Raw genomic sequence first — 27,689 nt, forward strand, 5'->3', positions numbered from 1 at the left:
AGTAAAGCGAGCGTAGATACATATACACATGTGACACACACACACACATACATACATACATATATATATATATATATATATATATATATATACACACACACACACACGGTGAGAGGTAGATATACACATTCACACGCACACACATATATATTATATACTCGGGCATAAATTTACATGTTAATTCATTGACATATACACAAGTACATACAAACATACATTTAAACATATACAGACTGACGGATAGACACTCGTATACGCATACAGCGAACACACAACTTCTCTATTCTCTTCTACACATAATAAATAAATACGCACTCTTTCTGTCTTTCATTCCTTACCCTCTTTTTACCCCCTACGCTTAACTTACTATCATCCACTTGCTCCCTATTTTTTTCTTTCATTCCATTTCTCTCCTCTTTCTTGTCCTCCTGTTCCCTGCTTGTCTCATCGCCGCACTCAGCTAGCCCCCTTCTTCTATAACCAAATCACACCCGCTTTTTTTTTTCACTCCCTTTACTAGTCTTACCCTCTCTCTCGCTTTCACTCACTCGTTCTCGTTTTCTCCGTCTTCACTTTGCCTCTTACTCCTCTTCCTCCACTCTCACTCATCTAGCGCTGCCTTCTTTTCTCTCTCTCACTCTTCCTCTGCCTCAGCTACTAACAAACCACTACAAATTATCACCCTCTCTATATGCATGTTGTAACTCCTCTCTCTACCAGCATTATACCTCCAGCCTCTCCTCCTTTCCCCCTCACTGTTAGTCTCAGTTTTGAAGCAAGTAGAGGCAGTATGGTGGTCCGGGCTGTTTCTCTATTAACCGCAGCAGCTCTGGCTTTACGCTACCAGCAGTTTCCTTTTCTTCCATTCTACTACAAAGCTTTGTATTAGCAACTTTAACTTGGAAAGAAGGGGGTGCCCTTTTGGTTTTTTTAAACCCACCCCTCTTATTACTTTCCCGTTTAAAAGAAAGAAAAAAAAGAAGGAAAAAGCGAAATCAACAAATAATTATTATAACAACAATCGCATCAATAACTTGGTGACAGCAACCATCAACAACAACGAAGCTAATACAAACCAAAGTACCTCGAGTTCGAATTGAATCTGGACTGAAAATAAAATAGCTGATCGAGGTATTTGTTGAAAGCTGAAATGAAAGCAAGAGAGAGGAAGAAATACGAACACATGCAAGAAAGCGAGATCTGTGTACGGACGATTAATTAAAATTAGTTTGGATTTTTTAACTGACGAAAGGATATTTCAAAGAAGAAGAAATAAGAAATCTGTGGAGAAATATATATATGAGCGACCAGGAAATGGGTTCATAATATACCAACTGCACTTGCAGGACATACTTGTGTTGATGTTTTATTTTAATATACATATACACCCTGTATATCTACACACACCGTAATCTGCACACGGATTATATTCGTATATATATTTATATGTACACACGATATATTTGAGTGCCGGCCTACTGATAAAACATATATGTGTGTATATACATACATGTTTACGCACAATCTGCTGGGAAGAAATAAATATTCGAGTTTTCTAACACAAACACCGACTTTAAAGAATTAATAGGAACCAACGTACTGACACATTTTTTCACATGCAAAACATAAAAACCACCTTTACATATACATAAACAGATAATTTATAGAATATATTATTTATATATGCATCTATCAACAACACTTATTGTAGTATTATATTAATAGTGATAGACTCGCCGGTTTTACTGTCATATGCTAGGTTTCTCTTCCCCTTTAGAAATTACTATAGCTAGTATAAATAGCGTAGTTATTAGTAGGTATTAAGTTTTGATGGCCCACCCACGGTTTACCTTTCCGGATTTTACCTGCTCAAGGATATTTACCTTCTATTCGTGGACCACGTCTATATAAAGAAAAGAAAAACCCTAAGAAACGGACACCTGCAGTAGAAAGAGCGAAGTTTGTGTGAGTGTATATATATATATATATATATATATGTATATATATATATATGCTGATATATTTATATTTGAATAAAGATGTTATCTTTTTGACTGACAAAAGGGGGGAAGATTTGAAATGATATGAAGGGAAAACATGACTGTAGGGTTAGACTCCTAAGATAGATAAATTTCCGGATTATTTAGTTTTCTGTTCATATTTATTTTTCACCGAAAAAATATATCACGACAGTAAAAAAGTCATTGAATATTAAACCAAAGAAACATACATATTTGTTTTATACATTCATTGTTTTTCTCTAATCAGATTTTGGTATTGTAATTTTTTTTCTTTTCCAACACATTTACCCCACACATGTACATACATAAATTGTTTGTACACACCACCTGAAACCTGGTTCCTTGTCTACAACACTAGGACAATTTTTACACCCTCCAATTATTTATAATTATATATACACACACATACACATACTACACTGACTGTGAATGTAATAGTTCAGTGTACATACATCAATAGACCGATACCTTGGTGAGGGCCCATCTATCTGGGCCGGGGCAATGGCGAAAATCGGATTGAAACTTCTACCAGAAAGCAGATGGACAGTCAGTCGGTCCTTTTTTTCGGTGACCTTAACTTTTATTTGGACAATCGGATTCCTTACTTTAACCGTTAAAGGTAGGAAGATTTTCATTTTTAGTAATTTATTCGCTCAATTTCCTTTTTTATTCTATTTTCTTTCCCTCGTTGGTCAGCCAGCAGGTCTACTTGCTCCTGAAAGAGCTGTTACCCCTTGCTGACTGTTCTCGTCTGGTAATTTAACACTTTTCTTTTCACCTATTGACACCCAGCATTTCTACCCGTATTCACTCAGCTATAAAACATGAAATTCTATCCGGGGTTAAAGGATAGCAACGTTCAATAAGAATGTATGTGTGTAGCTAGCAAGCAAAGCAGAATATGAAGATAACTGATTTTCCGCACACACATACATACATACATTATTACCGGCTATATATATATATATATGTATGTATGTATACGATGTATCTGTTGATCGTTGTTGGTTTGTGGGGGGGGGGGATAATAAAGAGAATAACTAGATTTATTTTATTGCAATAAAGTCTCATCGTTTCAGAGCTTGATTTTAACATTTGCTCCTTGACCGTTACAAACAAACAAACAAATAAATAATAATGATAATACGATAAAAACCAATTCAAATAGCGTGAAAACTATATATTGACTATCGGATTTGTTAAAAAATCTATTCTGCTGAGTTAAATATACTTTCATACAAAAGTAAATAACAGGAATGCTACTATAAAAAATATATATAATTGCACACACCCACACTTAAATACATTCACACGGAAATACATAAAGAAAATAAAACTACAATAAATATCTATAAAAATAAATATTTGTACACATATTTCCACATACATAGGAAGCTGCTACATTGTTACTTTTATATGCTAGAAATAGCAGCCAAATTTCTCAAATCACATGCCACTCTTAAAAGGAAAGACTATTAGAAATTGTAATCCTAGATTTAACCCACTGAGGTGCAATACAGGATGGTCATGAGTGGAATGTCTTTGATCATAGGTTTGCTAAATTAGGGTTGATCTGCTGTTAAACAACAATATCTACTCAGTGTATGCCTGTGCAAATTATATATAAGCCTATATAATGTGTGTCCGTGCACATCTGCAAAAAAGTTCACCCCATTGTTGGTTTTTTTTCTTCTTAGTTCTTCCATATCCAAAGCTTAATAAAATGCTCCAAATGGTTATCAACTTAAAATTAATGAAAAGTTATGAGGGGCGGGATACTGAAGAAATCCCGGATTTCATAGCTGTATTTGCTATTTCGTCTTTTCCCGTTTCTTCAATATAGATAGTTGACAAACCTGTCAATTCATTCCCATAGTTTTAAGATTGCTTACTGTTCATTCCTGTAGAAATTAGTAGTTTCCTTTAGTTATATATTATATACACACACACACTCGGCACGGAAAAGTCCCCTTTTAAAGGATACTATACAGGGAACCTTTTTTTCCTATTCACCGATTTCACCAGAGCACTGCCTCGTCGTATACCGTGTATATATGAATGTATGTATGGAAAGAAAGATAAAGAGGATGAAATTATGTATGTATGTGTGTGCGAGATGAGATTTCCGTCAAGTTTATACGTTTCTGTCACTTAAAAAAACCCCCTTGTATATGAAGAAATACTAAAAATTGTAAGTCGATTTAGCTGGACTTTGTTCGCTTCGTTACTAGAAGCAGGAAAAAAAAGAGAGAGAAATATCCTAGTAGTGTGTGAACATTCTTACATGTGTTGCTTCTCTTTGAAAAGAGAAGAAAGAAGCAGATGATTAAAATCTTGATATATATATATATATATATATATATAGATAGATGATTACTGAACAGCGACCAGTGAGAGAAGGTTGTGTGTGCATTTTGCCCTATATAACCCGTGGCTAGAGTGTCCGAGAATTTTTGGATGCAGAGGCCTAAAATACCCGATTGATTCGGTCAGATGACACGACTGACCGACACCTCCCGCTTGCAGTCCTTCATTTTCTAGTTAAAACAAAAATGTTTATCGCCCTACAAGGCTTCCGACTGTTAAAAGGAAACGGGCGATATTGTCAAGAAGTAATTCAAAAGACACCGTTTTTCGGCGACACACTGTCTCAAACTCGTAGAGGAGGGTTATTATAGAATTTAACCGATTCCAATATATATATTACCGAGACTTTTTGCTATTTCGGAAGGATGAAAGAAAGGCGAAGACGACTGTGGTCGGTGAATTGTCAAGAATCGCTAAAGCGTCGAACAAAATCGCTTACGGCATTTAGTTATAGCTCTTTATATTGAGAGTTCAAATCCTCTAATGGATAATTTTTCCTTCCATCTTTCTGGGATCGAGATGGAATTATAATAAAAGAAAATATTAACTCGGAGCAAGAAAGAAAGAACGAAATGCAACTTGTCATTTTATTACATTTAATAGTAGCTTTTAATTTCGACAGAAGACCAGCAGTTTTGAAGTGGTGGGGTTAGTTGATGGCATCGACCCCAAAACGATAAAGTTGACTTCAGCGAGATTTGAACTCAGGAAATAAAGAGCCGGAACAAATCACGCGAGCCTCCCCTCCCTCCCTGGAAGTTGTAATAGTTAAGACTTGATGAATTGTTTCCAACATAAGCACAAGGCCAGACATCTGGGAAAACGATGTTTATCGATTAAACCGGCCTTTTTATCGACTTAGAAGGGATAAAAAAAGCAAAATTGGCTTCAGTGGATTTGAACTCGGAACAAATACTGCAAATCATATTTTGTCCGGTGCTCTAACGATTCTACATTTGCATAAAGCGATGGACTATTTGAGGGAAGGTTGTAGTTCAATGAATAAACTAGTTTTGTCTAGCTTCAGGTCAGTTCTGCTGATCGTGCATACCTATGATTAAAAAAAGCATTCCACTTTATGAATGCTGTGTCCTTCATCTAAGTTAGGGTGTAATTTTAGGACTATTTGGCTGTTGTTTCTGACATGTAAATCGACCACATAGAAAAGCCCCTTTGGTGAAACGAATAAACTCTCAGTTCATTAGTTCTCGCCATCGTAGCCAAGACCAGCGGCTACAAGTATATATATAATAAATATGTGTGTATAATATTTGTACGTATTTTCTCACACGCTGAAAGGCAATCATACCGCTGAGATTTGAACTTGGGGAAACCGAGCCCAGAGTTTTCACTTTTTTTCTCTGCCGATTCCCTCCGCTCAACAAGGTGAGAAATTATGAGAAGGTGGTTAATCGACAACATCGACCTCAGTAGTTAACTAGTACTTTATTTTATCGACCCTGGATGATGAAAAGCAAAGCTGTCCTCGACGAGCTTCGAACTCTGAACGTAAAGAGTTGGAATAAATACGGATGCGTTTTTTCCCCCACTGGCGTCTTAACCACCCTTAAATAATCATCTTGCTTTTAAACATAGGCACAAAGCTATAATTTTGCTGGGAGAGGCTAGCCCATTGAAACCAAACGAGTTCTTGGAATTTGAACCGGAAAAAAATAAATAGATACGGACCGGCTTTATGTCCACCTTTTAACAATTCTGCTATTTGCTCCTTCTAAAATACAACATTTATATACTATATTCCGGTGGGATTCGAATACGAAATCTGATATAGAGTCGAACGCGCTACCCTTGCGCCACAGGGCCGTAATGTTAATAATTTTTGATCATGATACTTGGCTACAGAATTAATGATGGGTACAGGTGCAATCAATCACTGGTACTTATTTTAGCTATCTCGGAAGGATGAAAGCTAGCTTGAGTATTGTTGACCCCCAGAACATAGGTACATAACTTTAAATATCACAAGACAATTTGCCTGTAACTGATTCCAGTGCTTATTTTATCAGCATCGGCCACTTAGAAAACTCAACACAGAACATTAATGTAACGAAAGAGCACAAGGCAGTTTATCCGTCCCTTTAACAAATCCTTTCTACTAATCAGCACAAGGCCTGAAATTTTAGGAGGCGTGGGGCTAGTAGAATACATCGACCTCCGGATTTGACTAGTACTTAATTTCATCGACCCCGAAAGGATGAAAGGTAAAGTCGACCACGGCAGAATTTGAACTCGGAACGTAAAACCGGAAGAAATGCCGCTAAACATTTTGTCCGTCGAGCAGATGACTCTGCCATCTCACTACCCTCCAAGATTAATCCTTTCAACAAGACCTGAGATTTTTTTTAGGGGAATAGGTTAGTCGATGTAATCGACTACAGTACATAACTGGTACTTTATCGATTCCGATACGATGTTGAATTCAGAACGTAAAGCCGAAAGAAATGCCGCCAAGCGTTTTTGTCCGACGTGCCAACGATTTTACCAACTCGCTACCCTTATTAATAATAAGCACTGCCGTTTCTAACGAAGAAGGACAGAAATCGACGAAGCTAAAGAATACGCACACCCAGTGTTTAGGTAGGAATCAGGATTAGGGTCTATGTTACGCCGAAAACTGGTGGTGTACGTATTCTTTACCTCCGCCCAGAAATCTGTTGGTGGTGTGAAGGGTTGCCGATTAAACTGATCTCGCTACATGGGTTATAGTTACATTTTGTCAAGTCCGAAAGATTAACAGTCAAAGCTGAACTCGGTAGGATTTGAACTCACAACGTAAAGGAAATACCACAAGGCATTTTGTTTGATATTCTAATGACCCTACCAATTCACATCCTTATTATTATTATTATTATAAATATATAGTTGGCTACAGGGCTTGAACATGCTTGGACGAATACAAAAGCTATCAAAACTGACCAAGATTTGTGTTCGTTTCGCTTCGCACGACTGTATCATAGTAGCATCGTCATCTCGGCCACAAAGTTTCGTTTAGAATAAAGATAGACAGACAGGTGTAGAGAGCAGGATTCTCCAATGCACCGTTGTTGCTGTAGACAATGGGAAATGGGTTTTTCCTGTATGCTGAGACATTTACAGTATCTTCCTTGAGTGTATGTGTGTTTGTGAGTGTGAAAGACACTTACGGATGATTTTTATATCAGAGTTAATTTATTTGAATCAATAATGTGTGTATACACACACTGATCTTTTCTTTTTAACATTGCTATGCACTAAAGATGTGCAGCACGCACACACACACACAATTCTATCTTATCCCTATGAACTTGCAAGCTTGTAATAATATATATTCGTCATCGTCGTCGTCATGGTATATTATTTACCGTTTAACTAATCAATATAAACATTAAATTACTAGTTTCTGCAGGACACTAATGAACAACTGAAAGTCTACTGAACTAATTGGAAGGGTAATTTCATCAACAGAACAATTCAAAGCTCCATTAAAGGGTCTGAACTGAAGCGTTAGTGCGTTGGAAAAAAAATACCTTTTGGCATCCATTCTGTCTGTTTGTGATTGGGTGTTCAAATTCCGCTGAAGTCAAGTGTGCTTTCGTCTCTGGGACACGGTAAAATAAAGTACTAGTTAAATACGGGGACTGATATTATAATTGAGTGTTCCGTGTTCCTTCCAATACTCCCAAATTTCTAGCTTCGTGCCTATCTATACAATAAATTGTTGTTCAGGTGAATTTGTATAGTACGGTGGACTGGGAAAACCGTTAGAACGACGGATTAAATATACCTTGCAGTATATCTTCCGGCTTTTTGTTCTCGGTTCAAATACTGCCGAAGTCCACTTCGGGGTCGATACAATGAAGTACCAATCAAGTATTGGGATCGATGATATCGACTAATTCCTCACAGGCAAATAAGCTAAAGAATATCGGGGCTTGTGCCTATGCCGGAAGCATTATTAGTATTTGCGGGGCAGTAACAATAAAAATTTTTTTTTTTCTATATAGGCACAAGGCTTGAAATTTGGCGGGGAAGGGATAGCTGATTACATACATCGACCCCAGAACTTACCTGGTGCTTATTTTATCGACCCCGAAATGATATGAAAGGCAATGTCTCATAATAATAATAATAATGCTTTCAAATAATAGCAATATTGTTATTCTTTACGTTCTGATTTCGTCGTAATTAATTTTACCTTGTCATCTTTTCGGGGCCGCTAAAATAGAATATTAGTCTAGTACTGGAGTGGAACTGTGGGAAGATCAATAATATCGACTAAACTTCTCGTCAAAATCGCTGGTCTTCTGTCGAAATCAGCATTATGAGCAAGCAGGGCGACGCGTTAAAGCATCGGCGAAATTATCTTGCGATAATTTTTTTTCGGTGTTTTATGTTCTAAGTTCAAATCCCGTCGAGATCAGTGTTGCTTTTCGTCCTTCCCGGAATCGATAAAATAAAATTCTAATCGAGTACTGGCATCAGCGGTGTCGTGTAGCCCTCTCCTTAGCAAAAGAAAAAAAAAAAAAAAAGGCTCGCGTGCGAGGTTGCTGCTAGTCTTGTGCCTAAATTACGAACGATTATTAGCTGTCCCCTTATCTGATACCCCTGTAACCTAATAAAAGAAATAATTGTTATGTGATAATGACGGTGGATCATTACATCTAAATAATACCTGTCGTGTGTTTTTTGACCTAGGATAGTGAGCTTTTTTTCTTTTTGTTTTGTTCTTCCTTCTACTGGACAACTGGAGACAGTAAACGGTGAAGCGCTGTACCTAAATGAATTTTGCTGTCTTTCATTTCGTGAATCCCAATCCGGCCCCCGGCTCTACTGCTTCTTTATTTCGTAAGAGTTTGATAAAATACTGAAGTTGATTAAATCGACTACCGTCATTGTTACTTTATTGGAAAAAAAAAAAGTAAGCGCAGCGAGCTGGCTGGCAGAATCGTCGGGAAAAAAGTACCTCGTAGTTTTTTTTTTCTGCGTTCGAGTTCCACCTAGGTTCTTAATTCTTTGCTCTTCATTTCACCGGGATCGTCAAAATAAAGTGCCAACAGTGAAATATTTTATCGACTAAGCTCCTTTTCTCTAACTTTAGGCATTATTATTATTAAGACATCAAGCTGGTAGAATCGTTAGCTCGCCGGGCGAAATGCTTAGCAGTATTTCGTCTGCTGCTATGTTCTGAGTTCAAATTCCGCCGAAGTCGACTTTTCCTTTCATCCTTTCGGGGTCGATTAAATAAGTACCAGTTTAGCCCCTTGTGGGTAGTAAAGAAATGGGTATTTCGACTGTCCTTGTGTTCTGAGTTCGAATTCTGCCATGTCGATTTCGCCTTTCATCCTTTCGGGGTCGATGTAAACCAGTTGAGGCACTGGGGGTCGTTGTAAACGACTAGCCCTCTCCCACCCCACCCACCCCAAAATTCCAGGCCTCGTGCAAATTATAAAAAGGATTGATTTTGCTATTATTTGGCAGATTAATTAAAATTTTAGGGTGATATTTGTATGGTCAGTCTCCCCGCCTTCAGTTTAAAAAAAAATTTTTTCAATATTCCTGTATTCCATAAAACAAAAAAAATTTTTTTTTTTTTTTTTTTTTTAAATTTAGATTTTTTTGCTTCATCCTACAGGTAACATTCTTGGGTAGATGGATAAAAATCAATTACAAAGCCTGTTTTATCTTCTGCATATGATCAAAGATTCTGACTAAATATGAGCATTAAATCTATTCAGTTATTAAAAAACTTTCAAACGGTAACTCGATTAAAAGTGTATATATAAATCGATAGATGATAAATAGATATGTTATATAATACTTATACATCTGCATGGTTGTATAGATTTAATTATGCACGAGTAAGATTGGTTACGGGACGGGCGCCTGTACGATCATGTACGAAAGTTAAGTGTTAGGTGGTACGGTCCAGTGTATACGGCGGGCCAAACGTCTAAACGGATGCGGTCCTGCCAGAACTTTTAGCACTGGTGATAGATGACTGAAGGTTTCTCCTAGAAATATGGATATACTACCAGACACATAAGCACGATAGGGAGATATAATTAGCTCGAAATTAATTGCTTTTGTTTAATTGCTAGGCGCAGACGTAACTGTGAGGTTTAGAAGCTCGCTTTTCAACCGCATGATTTCGGGTTCAATCGCGCAGCAACTTGAGCAAGGGTCTTTCATATCACCGGATCGACCTTGTGTGTGAATTCGGTTGACGGAAACTGTGTGGAAGCCCATCGTGTTTGTACATATATGTGTGTTTACCTACTCACCGTTTAACAACCGTTGGTCCGTTTACGTCCCTGTCACTTAGCAGTTCGACAAAAGAGGCCGATAGAATAAGTACCATACTTAAGAATAAGTCCCGGGGTCGATTTGTTTGACTAAAACTTTTCAAAAAGTAAAAGATAAAACTGAGAAAGTCCACGCCCGTGATCCCTTTCGGTACTACCAAGATCAAGCCAGAAAACTCCAGTAAAGATGTTTTAAGTGCGAAGTGATTATGGTGTAAAACAAGACGATAGTTTAAATCTTATTTCAAAACAAACGTGACGATTCTTCTGATAATTTTCTGAATTTTATTCATAAGGCTATGACAAGAAACAAAAGAAAATAAAAAAAAAACAAAAAACATTTGCCCAAATTAATGCATGGAAGGATCGAACTTGATACCACAGAGTTGCAAAGCTGAAGTCTTTATTGCACTGCCAAGTCTGCATTCCTCATTGCTACCACCAACTGGGCGTTGGCTGCAGGTGTCGCTTGACTTGGTCAGTGGAAGTTACATCCGAACGCATGCTAGAGAGAGAGAGAGAAAGAAAGAAAGACTGGCTGCGTGAAACATGTTTAACTGTCTCTTCTCTTCTGTCTATCCTATTTAAAGATCCCATCAAGTTGGGATTGAAGAAGATGAATCTTAAGTAACCAGTTGTCCTTTTGTCTTCAGGTTAGCCCCATAAGCTGGAATCCATTTGCTGATTGGTCTACACACCTATGAGCAAATGCGTTCCATTTATGACTAACCCGTCGTAATTGCAACACCTTCCTTTCACATACGACGGGTTAGTCATAACTAAAACACCTTCATTCACAGTTCTGCACACACACACACTCATATATACACACACACTGTATCTTTCTCATTTTAAAGTCAATAGGCTGTGATTGAATGAGATTTGATTTCACTACTATTTCTAGCGTGTATAGTGATCACTCGTTGGCTCAGTACATTTGCTAAATTTGAACCGTTTAAATGATGACCCCACCCCCCCTTACTTTTTGCGCTCATTTATACATGCCGGGCTCCCTTTTTTTCTTTTTCATCGTCCCCGGGACGCTTTATTACTTCATTGAACTGTCCCTTTCTGCATAATTTAGTCAACACAGCTTTACTATACAGCTACTACTGTTTTAGTATTGCGTGTGTGCTCGAGAGAGCTTGCGCACGGAGAACTGCACACAGACACACACCACTTATGCTAGTGTGTGTGTGTGTGTATGGTTTTTTGTTGTTGTTGTTTTTAATGTAGATATCAGAGACGGAGAGATACAGAAATGGGAGTCCACAGCATTCATACCTTTCTGTATGACATAAAGCGATGTAAATTAACCAATTCCGTTTTGTGGTCGAATCTGGACGATGGAACTTCACGCCAAAGTTTGCCATACCCAGACTTGCACAATGAATGATAGATAGATAGATAGATAGATAGATAGATACAGTTGTGTGTTCAGAAGCCATTGGGTAGCTGGTTCATCGCTAAAAATCCTTTGGCTTCATATAAAGTGGAGAAACTCAAGCAGGATTAGACCCCCCAGGACTTTTAGATTATTGCCAAGCTCGAGTACATTGTATAATTCTCAACTGTCGTCCGGCTATTTATATTTATGTTTAGTACACAGGGCAGTGGTTCCCAACCTGGGCTCCATGGACCCATAGTGGTCCTCAAAGGTAGTACTGCAGGTCCGTGAACTAAATTCAAAATTTCGTATAAGGATAAGCGTATTAAAAAGGAGTCCGTGGGAAATTTTATTTAAATAAAAGTGGTTGGGAACCACTGACATAGGGCAACAGATAAATAAGCGTTTTGTGTCGTTCCTACCATATTGATATAGGAAAAGAATGAACGCCGTAAACCCTTCCTCTTTTTCTTTTTACGCTCTTTCAGTAAGGTCTTTGTTTATCGAGCAACGTCCTGTGTATTTTCATTAAAACCTATTGATGTCTAGACTAGAATAGGCCGTTATGAAGTGCCTCAATGCGGGACGGCACATCAACGAGCAAGTTCATTTGGAATGACAGCGGGCGGCCAAATTAAACGCATCTATAAAGGCGCAGCAACGCACACAAAGACTGGCATACAGTGTGGAGGAGACGGTATGGATGCGTTTGAGGCCTATCCTATATTCCTCCAGAGAAATACATTCCTCGGATGGTAATGATAATAACACATGTTAACAAAGAAAAGATGCGCACACAGTCACAAAATTGTCCCGTCTCTCGCTGATTAAATCCGTTCGTTGTTTCTCATCCATGTCGGCTGTCTTTACCAAAACACAACGGGTTGTGTTTATTAAGATAAAGGGAACGGCGAAGAGGAAGATGTAATTGTGTGAAGGGCATGTTTCTGCTTTCACCCACCCCTCGAGAAACAACTCTGAATTATAATCGAAACCGTTTTCGCAGGCTCGGTACGCTGGAAATTTACTTTCATTCGTGGGTACCCGTAGTAGAATCAGAAGAGTGCGTCTAATTCGTCTTGGTCTAACATCTTTCTGGGGTTAGTTTATGTAACCGATAGTCAAATCCTGGGGTCGATATAAATGACTATCCAGTCTCACCATGAATATTGTGTTCTTATATAAAAGAAAATTGGCCTCAAACTAAAGCTAGAACTTCAAAGATAGATTTCCTTTAATTGTGTACGTGTATATGTATTAAACTTTTGGTAAGCGTCTTGCACAAAACTAACCGCTTTTAGTCACTTGTATACTCCAGTACTAATAACTGTAAACGTTCTGTTACGTATTGAGTTCGTTTTCTCTCTCTTTGTGAAAGGAAATAACCTTTATAGAACTAGTGCTGTTAAATTTGTTGAGAAATCGTCAGAGGTAGTTCAGTACAAGTAACTTCTCTTTGAAAGACATTAATATACCCTTATTTTAATTGAGTTTGCGTCTGTTTCTAATGGAATCCCAAACGCACATACATGCACTCACATCAACTTTCGTAAGATTCGAATGGAAAATAGTCGATATTGAATAATGTCTTCCAAAAAATTAATCCATTCGTTTATTTTTAAGATTCTATAGAACCAGTGCTTCGTTCTACCTTCTGTAGAGTTATGCATTTGAAAAATATGAAGCTTTTTTTTCGGATAGAACGTCGGGGAATTGAACCGGAGACTGTACTGTTACAGACAACGCTTGTCAAATCGTCACTACAACCACTGTAGCGAACTCGGCTACAGAGAACGCTCAGTTTTTTTTTTCCTCCACTTTATTGCTGTCGGAAGGGTGAGGCAAAGTCGAGTCTAGCGAGATTTGAACTCAGAACGTAAACAGATATAATTAAGTGTCCAAGGGGCCATCTTTGCTTTTTATCCTTCCTGAATCAATAAAATAAACTACGAGGGTTGCGTTAATCGACTAAACTCATCCTCTAAAATGTTTACCATAGCTTTGTGCCTGTCTTTTTCTGCTCTCTGCAGCTCTTAATGATTTCTCACTGAGACACAGCAAATATAACCAACGATCTGGAGTAGAATAGACGAGATTAGGCCAACCTCTCTTCTCTTCTATGCTTGACCGGGACTTCTGTTCAAACCTGTGGATATGAAAAACAGCCGACCTGGGCTAAAGCTGAACTTGTATACAATAAAAAAAAAACACATTTGATTATGCCCTCCTATATCTGACTGTAAAAAGAAAAATATCTCTGTCTCAGCGGCATCTAATGTTTTCAATCGCTTTTTATAACTTTCTGGGTTTTTGTGTAATTAATAAATCTATTCATTAGACAGTGTTATATATAAGTTGTCGATAGCAACACACACACCTGAAGTTGTTGAGAAACACGTTGGTTGGAGCACTTTAGTTTTTTTTTCCTTTATTATTATTATTATTCTTCAGAGTGTTGGCAAGAGATATAACTATGGTGCGTGGGAAAGAGTTTCTGTTGTTATTTTGTCGTACCCTTGTTTCATTTCAGTACGGGCCTTTACGTATTCGATGTCCTACCCGGCTCTTTTTTTCCTCCACTAACGATGTGTGTGTGTGTGTATATATACATACCCACACATTTTCTTCCAGCATTTTTTTTCTGCATTGTTGACCATGCACACAAACACACAGTAAAAAAACGTATATTGAGAACAAGGTATCCACATATCAACACATAAGGCAAACACACACACATCAGCACACACTCGCACCAACACAGACACTTGTGCTCACACACTGCTGTTGCTTCTGTTACTACACATATAAGATTGGGTCTTTTGAATTCGATTCTTCTACGATGAACACCACCAAAACTAGTTTATATCTGGCTTTCTAAACCGTCACTCGCAAGCTAGTTTGACCGGCTAGCATATGTACCACACTTTCGCTTCTTGTTTTATGGAGTCGTGGCCCTCCGATCCTTGACCCCAGTGGAATGAACATCGAGGATGTGTGACAGCTTAGCGAAGGAGAAAGGGCTTCACCAGTACTGCGCTGCTACTGATTTTCAGCAGTGCAGACTGGAACAACATTAAGCGAAGTGCCTTGCTTTCTCGGTCCAGGAACCGAACCCACGACTTTGTAGTCATGAGCCAAACAACACCATAACCACTTGGCCGCGCACATTCATAATGGAGGAAAAACATTTGGCATGAAAAGTGTCAACTCCCTCCACTCTCTCACACACGCACACTTATACCTTTAATATATTTGGTAATGGAATAACTATGTTCAATTGTATTTGTGACCGTAAATATATTTCTGATCTGTGCATTATTCACATTTTCTCTTTCTCTGTTTTATATATATATTGTTTATTCTGTTAATGTTTGTTGTTATTTTAAAAGCATCTATTGAAATACGCTTTCTTTTTTTTTATGACTCAAAGAATTACTCGATATATTTTGTAGAATTAATCCCATGAATATAATTGTAAGCTGAAAACTTCACTCACAGCTACTCTGAGTTTGCGCAGTAGCGGTTAGTGAAGTTTTCAACCGACACGTGAATGAATGATACTATAGTCATCTGATTGATTTTATATTATTACTAATGATTTTATTTCTTTAAAATCAATTCAGTCAGCTATAAATAGCTTGTCGTTAGTCATTTTCTGAGGAATTTTCACGCCGGTCAGCTTAACTGCTTCATCGATCGAACCAAAACGAAGCAGCCACTACGTCAGTCTTTGGACAATCTGGGGCTCGCGGGACTTTCTCAGCGGCACCGTCCAACGAAAAATTATCTTGAATTTTTTAGTAGTGTGGCCCGCTTGTTGATGAACCGTGTCTCATGTGGCTCGTTTCTCCAAATAAGGTTGCCCATGCCTGCTCTACGCGGTCGCTGAGTCTGTTAGAAATGGCAGCTAGATCTCCCTCAAATAATACACAATACTTGAAAAGAAAAACAAGAAAAAGATAAGAATGGTTACATTTTCAACGCCTTTAATCAGAATTTCCTTTTCAGTCAGGGTTGACCTGGGGTTAAACATCAACAATTTCCTATCAAATGAATGACCACTCAACTGTCCATTATCTCTCTCTATCTCCCTCTCTTTCTCTCACACACACATATACACAGTTGAAGTTGATATCGTTATCTGAAGTGAACGACCAGCGGTATATCATTGATTTCTTGTTAGGGCTTTACGGTACATGTTTGTTGTGGGGAGAAGAAGGGATATGTGTAGTCGATTGACTTCGACCTCAGTTAGATACCTGGACTAGTGTTTCGACTGCCAGAGGGATGAAGAGAGATGTTGGTCTCCGATGGGATAAGGCATTCTTTCATTCAGTCACTCTGGTACATATGCCTTTTTCTGCCACTCCACCATCGTCTTATGGAGCCGACGCAGACTTCCACCACCACTTTTTAGTGGAAAATTGGTTCACTCATGGGACAGAATATCTTGTCATGCTTCGGCTCTCTACGTTCTGATTTCAAATAACGCCGATGTTAATTTTACCTTCCATATTTTTTTTTATTTTTCGGGATTACAATCCAGAGCAAGTTGATAAGCGGAATTATTAGAACATGTATCGGAATAAGATATCTTGTGATATTTGTTCCGGTTTGTTTGTGTCTTTGGATACAAAACTTAACTTGTTGCCTAGTTTAGATTAATCACCTGGTAACTGGGTACAATCTGCGGAGTCCATTCTGTTGCAAGTATTTGGACCAGGTGTGTCTAGAAAAAGTTAACTAGAAAGACTGTACGATAGTTTGTTTCTTCAAAGATGGAATAAGTGTGCCATTCGTTTTCCGGTCAAGTCGGAAAATGTTAGGATATTTAGAAACTCGGGTGGGTTTTTTTTTCTCATTAATTCATTATATTGGTGCATATATACAGTGTTGTCTTAAAATGAATAAATAATAATAAATCTGAAGTTGGAGATTTTGCTGTCATCGATAACTAACCGGATTTATATTTAAAAAGCGCTCAGTAAAAGTAATATTTTTGCTCCAGGTTAGCATAGAAACGCCATAGAAGACTTCATTATCGAACACGTCTTTCATTTTAAAAACGGTACAATTTAAGAAGAGATTAGGCTGCTATTTCTAGAAAGTTGATCGACCATGTAGAGACAGTAAACGGCGAAGCGCTGTATTTAAATGAATTTTGCTGTCCTTCGTTTCGGGAATCCCAGTTCGCCCCCCACCCCGGTTCTGCTACTTCTTTATTTCGTAGGAGTTTGATAAAATCGACTACCATCATTGTTATTTTATAAACAAAAAAGAAAGAAAATGAGGCGCAGCGTGCTGGTTGGCAGAATCGTCGGGAAAAAAAAAGTTGTACGTTCTGAGTTCGAGTTTCGCCATTTCACCGGGATCGTCAAAATAAAGTGCCAACAGTGAAATATGAGCTCCCTTCGTTATAGACTAGCTCCTGGTTCTAATTTTATCGACCCCGAAAGGATAAAAGAGGCAAAGTCGACCTCGGCGGAATTTGAACTCTGAAGGTAACGGGCAGACAAAATACGGCTACGCATTTCACCCGGCGTGCTAACGATTCTGCCAGCTCGCCGCCTTAACGACAATAACAATAATTTATTAGTTACATGATGTGCATATTAGAGTACTTTCTATAGTATTTACTAATTGTATGTGTGTGTATTTTAGCAGGAGTATAATCACAGCAGCTGTTAAGAGTAGTTGTTATATTAGTATCTTTTGTATTCATATTGCACAATGGCGGTAGGTAATCTCCAACAGAGATAGGGGCAAGGCAAACCAGTTAACATGGTTCTACAAGTTTGAGGCTGAAAAATTAGAACAGAGACAGGGACAAGACAGACCAAATTAGTATGGTCCTACAATTTTGTTTTCAGGCAAATAAGAACAGAGTTAGTGTCAAGGCAGACCAAACACGTTTTCAACACTCACAAACAAACAGTATGGATTTTCCGAAACTTTACTTTGTAATTCTAAAACGTCCGCGGTGCATAGTCTCAAGACAATTACCGTACTGTTTCTTAAAAGCAAGAACACAATGTTGGAAAAACATAATCTGTCGGTTTGCACATTAAGGGCTGACCTGAGTATATAAACAACAACAACGCTAGTATTACTGTTGTTTCTACTATCTAGCTGTATCTATGTTTCAGTGTAGATATACGACGAACCATCTGCAACTTGATTTGATAATCCGATACCCCTAACAAAACATGTGCAGAACTGGAAACATGATAGTGTGAAGTGTAGGTCCTTATTCAGTCCGTTAAGTGTTTTAGTAATCAGTGGTGATGCATGTATTATTTATGCGGAAGTTGCGTACATGATAAAACTGCCATGTTGTTACATGACAGTTTAAACAGCTTAAAAATTTCGGACGATTTATGATAAAGAGTAATTCTTTACCAAAGAGTCGGACCTCCCTTTGCCTGCCTCTAATTGAAAGAGTAGACTGTTTCAAAATTGTTGGCCCGTGATAATTGTTCCACTTGTTTCTTACCGCCTTTGCTGTGGCCTGTTGTCACGATTGTGCAATATGAGTATAAGCGTCCAGTAGAAAGGATATCATCATATATGCTGCTGTGATTGCGCTCCTGCTGAAACGCACACACACGTCTCTCTCTCTCTCTCTTCACACACTCACAGATTCTCTATACATACAGTAGAATACGCGGTATTCGTATAAAATAGAGCCGGAAATTATCAAGTGTACCAAAACCGTAATTTTTTCGAAGTTGTAGATTACAAATCTGAAAATAAAAATTGAGGCAGTTGTCCATCATCCTTGTTTTCTATAAAATTTCGTAAACGTTGGGTAGGGAATCTCCCGTTCCCCGCTTCATAATCTACGATACTTAAAGCATGTAGATCCAAAGGAATAAGTTTTAGAAGGTAATTCCCGACTCTATTGTCTACTGAAAACGCTCTCTTCCGCACATTAGCACAAAAAAGTCTGGCCGTGCTTAAACTTTTTTTATGACATAGATGAGGAAAAACTATGCCCCATAACACTTTCCAAGGTCTTTGTGACTCGTAGAATGAAGTAAGGAGTGGAAGTTTGACCCTCAATGCGTATTTTCAGCCAAATGGACTCCATTAAAACACACTTTGGTAGAAAATTTACCTTTTATCACAAAGGGCTTGGATGGTGGTGGTTGATCAGACGACAGATGAAGGCCGGTGCTCATCGCACGCGCTTTCACACATGCGATGAGCTATACACCGCACGTTAAGATATGCCTTTGTATTGTTGTTTAGCCCCGGGTCAGTCCTGAGAGTGTAGACTTGTCATCAAAGAGATTTCGGCTATGACCATAACGCCTTTCCCTTTTGTACAGAACCACATTGTCCGTGTAAAATGTGTGACTCGAGGGAAATTTGGCTTCTATTTCCAGCAGGGTCAACGATTATGTACCTACTTCCTAGTTGGCTCAATGTGTATGCGTGCAGGTGTAAAGGCATATACATACATAGATACAGGCACGTCATGCATTGTGCATGGAAATGCTTCTTCACGTGTTCCGCTAACTGAACACCATCACTTCTATCTATCTATCTATCTATCTCTACACATACGCGCGCGCATATCCAAATATGGGCTGTTGTTGGTCGGTCCTAAAGGAGCAGACGTTTGTGCAAGCGTAGAAAAAAAGAAGATCGTTTCTTCGATGGATGATAAATGATTTGTTTATTTCTTTAAAACTAAAGCGTTGTCCCAACAATCTATTGCTTCCTTCTTTCTTTCCATTACAATTTCGACAATGCATTTCCCATGCCTTACACACAAAACAATGGCCTATTTGATATTTATCACTCTTTTCGATGTGTATGTATGTATGTACCGTCCTTTCTAGTCTATTCCGCTGATAAGTATCCATTTCTTTCTCACACACACACACATATATATTTTTAATCTACCAGTTTCATTCGTTGGACTGCGAGCGACTTTGTTGGGACACCGCCTCGAAGGATTTTAGTCGGGACGTGAACAAATCAACACAGGTCGTCAAGCGGTGGCCCGATGTGAGGAAGGTGGGGGGGGGGCAAATACAGATACTAAGACGCGTGTGCTCACACAAACACACACACACACACGTATACTTATACTATACGACGGCCCAAGGTGTCGCGCAGTGAGTGACACTAAATCAGAAACCACGTGGTTGCAAAGCGGAAACCACACACACATACACACAGTAACTAGCAACGACCGAGTTGTCTGCACTAAAATAAGACGATAAGAATTAACTTCTAAATCTTTTTTTTATCCATCATTATTGACCTTTCATCTCTTTGATAACATTCTATAGTTGGATAACTACTACTATTATTACTACTACTACGACGACGTAATTTCTGTTATATAGTGTTACTTGCAGCTGTGCAATTAATTTTTTGGATCTTTTCGGTTTGAACGGCAGTTTTTTTCTAGCGGTGTCATATGAAATTGTCACCCATAATTATGACCCTAGTATCGATCTATTGCATTCCAGTCTGTTTTAGGGTTAGGGGTGGAGGGAAGGGTATCTTTTTTTCTTCAGAAATGTAAATAAACCCAATCTGTTTCTTAAACGAGGGACATATTCATACGACACAGAATGTTTTCACCCCAAATGGACGTCATTGATTGGTTGAAATTGCAGAAATTGAAGAAAAAAACAACAACAAATATCTTACAAACTATAGAATTTTCTCAAGGAAGCCAAGAGAAAAAGATGTTTTATAAACACATTCTACCAGTATACGAAGTTTAAAAGTTGTTTAGTTACGTGGAAATTATTTTAAAAAACTGCCGTTCAAACCGAAAAGAGCCAATTTTTTTTTATTTTGTTTCGTTTTCCGATATATTTCTGTTCATCCGTTTGATGGTATTTTTTCCTTTGTTTACGGAATATCTGAAGATTCCCATACCAAAATGAAACCATTGGTCACCGTGAAGTATCAAAGCCAGCATTTCTTCGATATTGGTCTACATAGTATCGATATGAGGAGACGACATCATTCGCCCTCTTTTTTTGCCCCCAACCCCTTTTTAAATCTATCATTAGGAAAAGTTGTGTGAGTGAATGACGTCATGCACCAATACCGAAGGATTGCAGTCAAATATTTTCTAGTTCCAGTTGGGTTAATAGGCACAGAATCGGTTGTGTGGTTAAGAAGGTCGCTTTACAACCATGTGGTTTTGGGTTCAGTCCCACCGTACAGCGCAGCACCTTGAGCAAGTTTGTTTACTATATCGAATGGAAGCACTCCGTCGGTTACGACGACGAGGGTTCCGGTTGATCCGAATCAACGGAACAGCCTGCTCGTGAAATTAACGTGTAAGTGGCTGAGCACTCCACAGACACGTGTACCCTTAACGTAGTTCTCGGGAATATTCAGCATGACACAGAGAGTGACAAGGCCGGCCCTTTGAAATACAGGTACAACAGAAACAGGAAGTAAAAGTGAGAGAAAGTTGTGGTGAAAGAGTACAGCAGGGATCACCACCATCCCCTGCCGGAGCCGCGTGGAGCCTTAGGTGTTTTCGCTCAATAAACACTCACAACGCCCTGTCTGGGAATCGAAACCACGATCCTATGACCGCGAGTCCGCTGCCCTAACCACTGGGCCATTGCGCCTCCGTTTACTATATATCTTCTAGTTAACCAACGCCTTGACAGTGGATTTGGTGGACGGAATCTGTAGAAGCCCATTGTATGTACCCGCACGCGTTTGTGTTTGCCCCCTCCACATGGCTTGACAACCGGTGCTGGTTTATTTACGTCTCCGTAACGTAAGCTGTTCGGTGCAAAAGGGTGCGATAGAATAAGTAGTGGAGAATATTCAGCTAAACTCTTCGAGGTGGTGCCCCAGTATGGCCCGCACTCCAGTAACTAAAAAACTAATAAATAAGTGTATTGCTCTTCCTTTCTTAATAGTACTTAGTACATCCAAATCTCTCTCTTTCTCTCTCTCACTCTGCCTTCTGTATGAGCATATACGCACGCACACACTCACATGATCCCAGAGCATGGAATTTGAGAAGCGGCCAAGTCGTCAACGTAAACTGTATTACTTTTTCACTCTTTTACACGTTTCAGTCATTTGACTGTGGCCATGCTGGAGCACCGCCTTCAGTCGAACAAATCAACCCCAGGACTTGTCCTTTGTAAGCCTAGTACTTATTCTATCGGTATCATTGCCGAACCGCTATATCAAGCGGTGGTGGTGGTGGGGGGACAAACACACACACACATATATATATATACTCTTTTTTCTCTCTTTTACTTGTTTCAGTCATTTGACTGCGGCCATGCTGGAGCACTGCCTTTAGTCGAGCAAATCGACCCCGGAACTTATTCTTTGTAAGCCCAGTACTTATTCTATCGGTCTCTTATGCCGAACCGCTAAGTGACGGGGACGTATATATATATATATTATAATATATATATATATATATATATACACACGACAGATTTCTTTCAGTTTCCGTCTACCAAATCTACTCACAAGGCTTTGGTCGGTCCGAGGCTATGGCAGAAGATACTTGCCCAAGGTACCACGCTATGGGACTGAACCCAGGACATGTGATTGGGAAGCAAGCTTCTTACCACATAGCCACGTACATATATATTGAGTACCGTCTTGCGATTTGTGTGTGTGTGTGTGTGTGTGTGTTAATATTTGTTATTATTCTATTACATCCATTACTCGAGAACAAAGGAATTGGGATCAGGTTTCTTTTTCAATGACTGTTGGAGTTTGAGTGTATGCCGATACACACGTACACACGTGTGCGCATGCGCATAATCTCCGTCGATTTCTCTCACTTTCTTTGTTTCTGTATATTTTTCATTTTAATAGTCGTCAAACGTAATCATTTCCTGTATGAAATAATACTGGGACCACCACATTGAATAGCTTATTTCCGGCTCATAAAATCAAATTGAAATGTTTAACGCTAATGAAAAAAATACTTCCTACAAAACTGGTTTTCGGGAAGTAGGTTTTTGGATCCTTCTGAAGGAGTCAAGATGCAGCCAAAACTGGACCTATTGATGGCTAGAAGTAGGGAGCTATGCTTCTCAATTCTTCTCAACCTTTTAGACTTCACGGCAACATGATCGTAGACATTCCAGTCGTGACTACCACGTTTTGTTTACAGAGATAAAGTATCTAAGACGAAATCGCCAATGTGTCCCTAATACGATTAATTGCATTTGGAGGGATATTTAACTGTCGTTTTGAGCAGGGTCAATGACCTCATACAGGTCACATCATTGGATGGAGAGGTTACATTTTGCGAATAGCTAGTGTGTGTGCTGCCCAATGTAGCCCTCGAGTCCCCTCTTATCAGTGTCCTGATATTAAAAACACTTGTTTCAATACAGCTTATATACTCTTATACGACTGACCCATAAGTGCCTCCCAACACATATAAGCATTACTTAGGGTGAACCTATTCCTCCATTTCTGCACCATACTACGCTACTGTTCACGGTGTCAATATAACTCTTGAGAGCCCACGCAAGCAAAATAATAACTGTAGTATATTAAGAGTCCATGAAAGGTGGAGGCGCGTGGCTTAGTGGTTAGAGTGACAGCATTATGATCGTAAGATTGTGGTTTCGATTCCTGGACCGGGCGACGCGTTATGTTCTTGAGCAAAACACTTCGTTTCATGTTGCTCAAAAAAAAAAAAAAAAAAGTCGGCGAGCTGGCAGAAACGTTAGCATGCCGGGCGAAATGTCTAGCGGTATTTCGTCTGTCTTTATGTTCTGAGTTCAAATTCCGCCGGGGTCGATAAATAAGTACCAGTTACGCACTGGGGTTGATACAATCGACTTAATCTGTTTGTTTGTCCTCTCTGTGTTTAGCCCTTTGTGGGTAGTAAAGAAATAGGTATTTCGTCTGCCGTTACGTTCTGAGTTCAAATCCGCCGAGGGCAACTTTGTCTTTCATCCTTTCGAGGTCGATTAAATAAGTAAAGAAATAAGAGTCCATGAAAAGATTTTTTGCTTTAAGCGTGTTTATTTGCAGCAAACTGCAAGATTTCTTTCTCTAATGTTTTACATATTTCAACCTACACGGGTTAATGTGCGAAAAACAAAATGGGAGTTTTGGAAGAAGTTTCCATAAAACTAGTTTTTTAAACATCGAATGACTATGGGAATCCACCAGAGTGAAATAGTAATCGAGGGTTCCATAGGTAAGAAATGGTTGAGAGCCACTGGTGTAGAATAAAGTTCACAGCTGATATAGAAGCTAGTTAGGCAGAGTTTGTAAACGGGGTTACGGATATTGACACTGCGGTCCCCTATCTACGTACTAACTAGGCTCGACGTTACTTCGGTGATCGAACGAGAACCGGTGAGATAGACATGTGCGAAGTAGTAAGAGACAAAGTGTACACGGGGCAGTTTTTGCCTTAGCGAGGGGTAGTTTTCACTTAAATGTCCTCAACCAATACTCGTATATAAAATATGAAGTTTGAGAGGCAACGGCCGACGTCTGTAAAAGATGAAAGAATAAACGAAAAGAGTTAATCACACACACACCTTAATGCATACGAGTGGATATACAAATGAATATTCCAGCAAAAGAAACGAACACACGCACACATGCTGCAGGCAGTCTGACAAAAGATGCGCGCGGACACACACACATGGAGGGCAGAGGGAATTATGTGCGTTACATGGGGAAGAAATCAGCTGAGATTGATGCCTTACATGTACCCAGCTTCCAAACGCAGAGCTCGCAGGTTCGAATCCCATCGGAGTGGATTTTGCGTTTCATTTTTGCCTGCTTTGGTAAAAATGAATTTTGTAATCAAGTACTAAGGTCGATTAAACTAATTACAAACATCTCCCAAAATATTGTATCTAAAGCTAGAAAAGGTTGTTCTTGCTGTTTAGCTCCCAACCGTAGCCATCTCGTCTATTTGCTACGGGAAGAAAAAAAAACAAGACCATTCTGGCCAACGTGTCCTTTTCTTAGAACTGTGGGTGAGATTTGGTTACTGTTTGTAGCAGGTGGAGCGAGAGCTTCCCTTGGGGTAGTGTATTATATATATGTATGTGTAAGAGCTTATATGATTGTGTGCCTTTCATTTACTATACTTTGTGGACTTGTTCTATCTTCCTCTTTCTCTCTCACACTAGACTATTTTACATGTTTCAATCGTTTCTCTGTCCACGTTCCCGCCTATTTATTTACACCAGTTACGCATCAGTTTATTCAACATGCACACACCTCATCCAATCTCTTGCACTCGTAAAAAAAAAAACCTCGAACAGGAAGCGATTTCTTTAAACCAGCTAAAACAAAAAAAGCTTCGTGGTAGAACGGTAGAACACGGATTTCTGCGATACCTCTTTCCACACCTCTACCTTTTGTGGAAAGCAATTAACGTGTGCTATTGTTCTGTGTATTGATTGATCAGTCAACATTTCAGGTGTGTTTGTGTATACACACACACATACACACACGGTAACGGACATGCGAAAAAGTACTCAAGACTGGAGGTGAAGTGTAAATAATTTAGTTCGGTCAAAACCAAACTGTAAACATTGTTCCGTCTGTTTCTCTCTAAGCATCCAGATTGATTTATATTTTGATTATGTCCGATCAAAACGCGTAACTGACGGAATAGATGTTGCAGAGTGTGTGCAGAAGTAGTTTTAGTCGATATGTGTGTGTGGTTGTTTGTTTATGCATGTTTATGTATACATATAAATGTATGGATGAATAGTTAAATGTGTGCTTGTTATGCGTATGTATATTATATGCACGAATATATATGTGTGTGTGGTCCGCGTTGAAATTTGGATCTACGGTAATTTCGACTATCGCGAGTGTTACGTTCCAAAACCCCCGCGATAGGTGAAAATCCGCGAAGTAGAAACAGTAGTGTACTGTACTCTTTTTTATATTTTTATAATTTGTATATATTTATTATATTATAAATGCAAAACAACACCACGGAGGAATCGACGTAAGCTTGAGTGATAAACCGCGATATGGCGAGGGATTATTTGTATTCGCTAGTTCTAATTGCTAATTGAAGCTTCCTGTAATAGAAATTTCGCCCCGGGGCTCAGAGGCATTTCAGGTACGACTACCCACTCATATTTAGACCAGGTATGAGGCGCATTTTTAGCTCCAGGGTGAAATAAGACTGTATAAGAACCTGCGGAACACACTAGAAAAAATAACGAACCTTTAATCCTATGAATTCATAAATGTGAAACAGGGGGAGTCTCATATCGCTCATTTAGACAATAGGATGTGATTTGAGGTCGATCTGGTTTCGGTTTCTAACGGGTAATGTGGCCACTTGTAAGTTCCCTTGTCTGCTCGTGGAAATTGTTTGTTTAGCTCCAAAGTCAACCTTTAATCAAAAATATAATCAAAGTCGCTTCAGCCATGACAACCCCATATTTTAGTTATACAATACATACTTTACCAAATATGGTTTTTCTTTCTTTTTTTTTCTTTTTTTAATTTGAAAGATTTATTTGCTGCTATTTCTAGCAAATCAAGTAGCTACGAAGAGACTTCCCGATCAGTAGGATCCCGGAAATGTTTTGTTTCCATATATTAGTAACAATAGTTTCTCTTCTATTTTGTGTGAATAACATACAAGAAGTTTTTGATAAAATAGCGATCGAACGAGCTAAGCCACTATTTGTATCGATATTTTGTGTAAATCATGAGAGAGAAAGAAAAAAGCAGTTTTTCGAAGCCAAAATTTGTATTTGCCGCCAAAATTGTCAACGAGGTTTTGTGTTGATGGTATTTTTTTTAATACTATTAACAAGCTAAAACCTTCGTGGTTAAGCTAAGCTATCACTTGTATTTTGATTGCTGTACGTAGCCCCGGTCAGTGTGAACTGTCAGTTGTCGGCTTTTTCATGATGAAAAAAGCCGACGAATGGTTTAGGGTGGCGATGGTGTTTGACTGTTAATTCTAGCAGATTTAGCAACCGCCTAGAGAGAGGGACTCGCTCGTTCGTGGCTCGTTTGGTGTATGGCTTTAGATTAGGGAGAGATGAGATGTGTTTGAAGTGATAGTTTATGGGTGAAAATAATAACCCCTTTACAACCGATTCGCTTATCTTCTCTCTCTCTCTCTCTCTCTCTCTCTCTCTCTCTCTCTCTCTCTCAGCTTCATTCTCTCGCCTGCCGTGTGAACAGACGATTTATGCCTCTTCTCAATTCTGAATCCAACTACATCCACACACTATAATAAAATACGCAGTTTCTCTTGACCTGTATGATCTGTCTGTCTACCCAAATCACAAGCTTCATTCAGTGCGTCCACCATGTATTGTTTTGGTCTATCTAATTAGGAATCTGTGTCCAGTGTGTATGCAGATGTCCAGTAATTATTTTCCCTTTAACACAACTTCACAAGCAAGGATCACGTGTAGTTCCTTTGTCCATTCTCCTCGCTCTTTTCTTCATCCAATGTTTGTTCTTCTACATTCCTCGTGTCGTTTGTCTTCGAACAAAATCGAAGTGGTCGAATGATTAAGGTGTATTGGACTACAACAGGCTCGCAAGTTCATGAATTCAAAACCACCACAGGCGTTCCGTTATGTTCCCGGACAACACACGCCATAAATAGACACCAGA

The 27,689-nt window shown here is 38.9% G+C and overlaps 1 protein-coding gene across 26 annotated transcripts in view; it reads left to right on the plus strand.

The window, feature by feature from the left end:
- Positions 1–679: 679 nt before the first annotated feature.
- Positions 680–27,689, plus strand: part of LOC115216496 (neogenin-like) — a 318,473-nt gene continuing 291,463 nt past the window's right edge. For 8 of the 26 annotated variants that reach the window (XR_003882082.2, XR_005000969.1, XR_003882084.2 and 5 more), the window contains exon 1: positions 684–2,640. Coding sequence is in view for 20 of the 26 variants with exons in the window: in XM_029785919.2 (XP_029641779.1) it covers positions 2,523–2,640 (118 nt within the window). In the remaining 6 variants the exon portion in view is untranslated. Of the gene's footprint in view, positions 2,641–27,689 lie in introns of all 26 variants that reach the window. The other 18 variants (XM_036506615.1, XM_036506618.1, XM_036506619.1 and 15 more) reach the window with 6 other exon arrangements.

This window comes from Octopus sinensis, linkage group LG10 (genome assembly GCF_006345805.1).
Source record: "Octopus sinensis linkage group LG10, ASM634580v1, whole genome shotgun sequence".
NCBI lineage: Eukaryota > Metazoa > Mollusca > Cephalopoda > Octopoda > Octopodidae > Octopus > Octopus sinensis.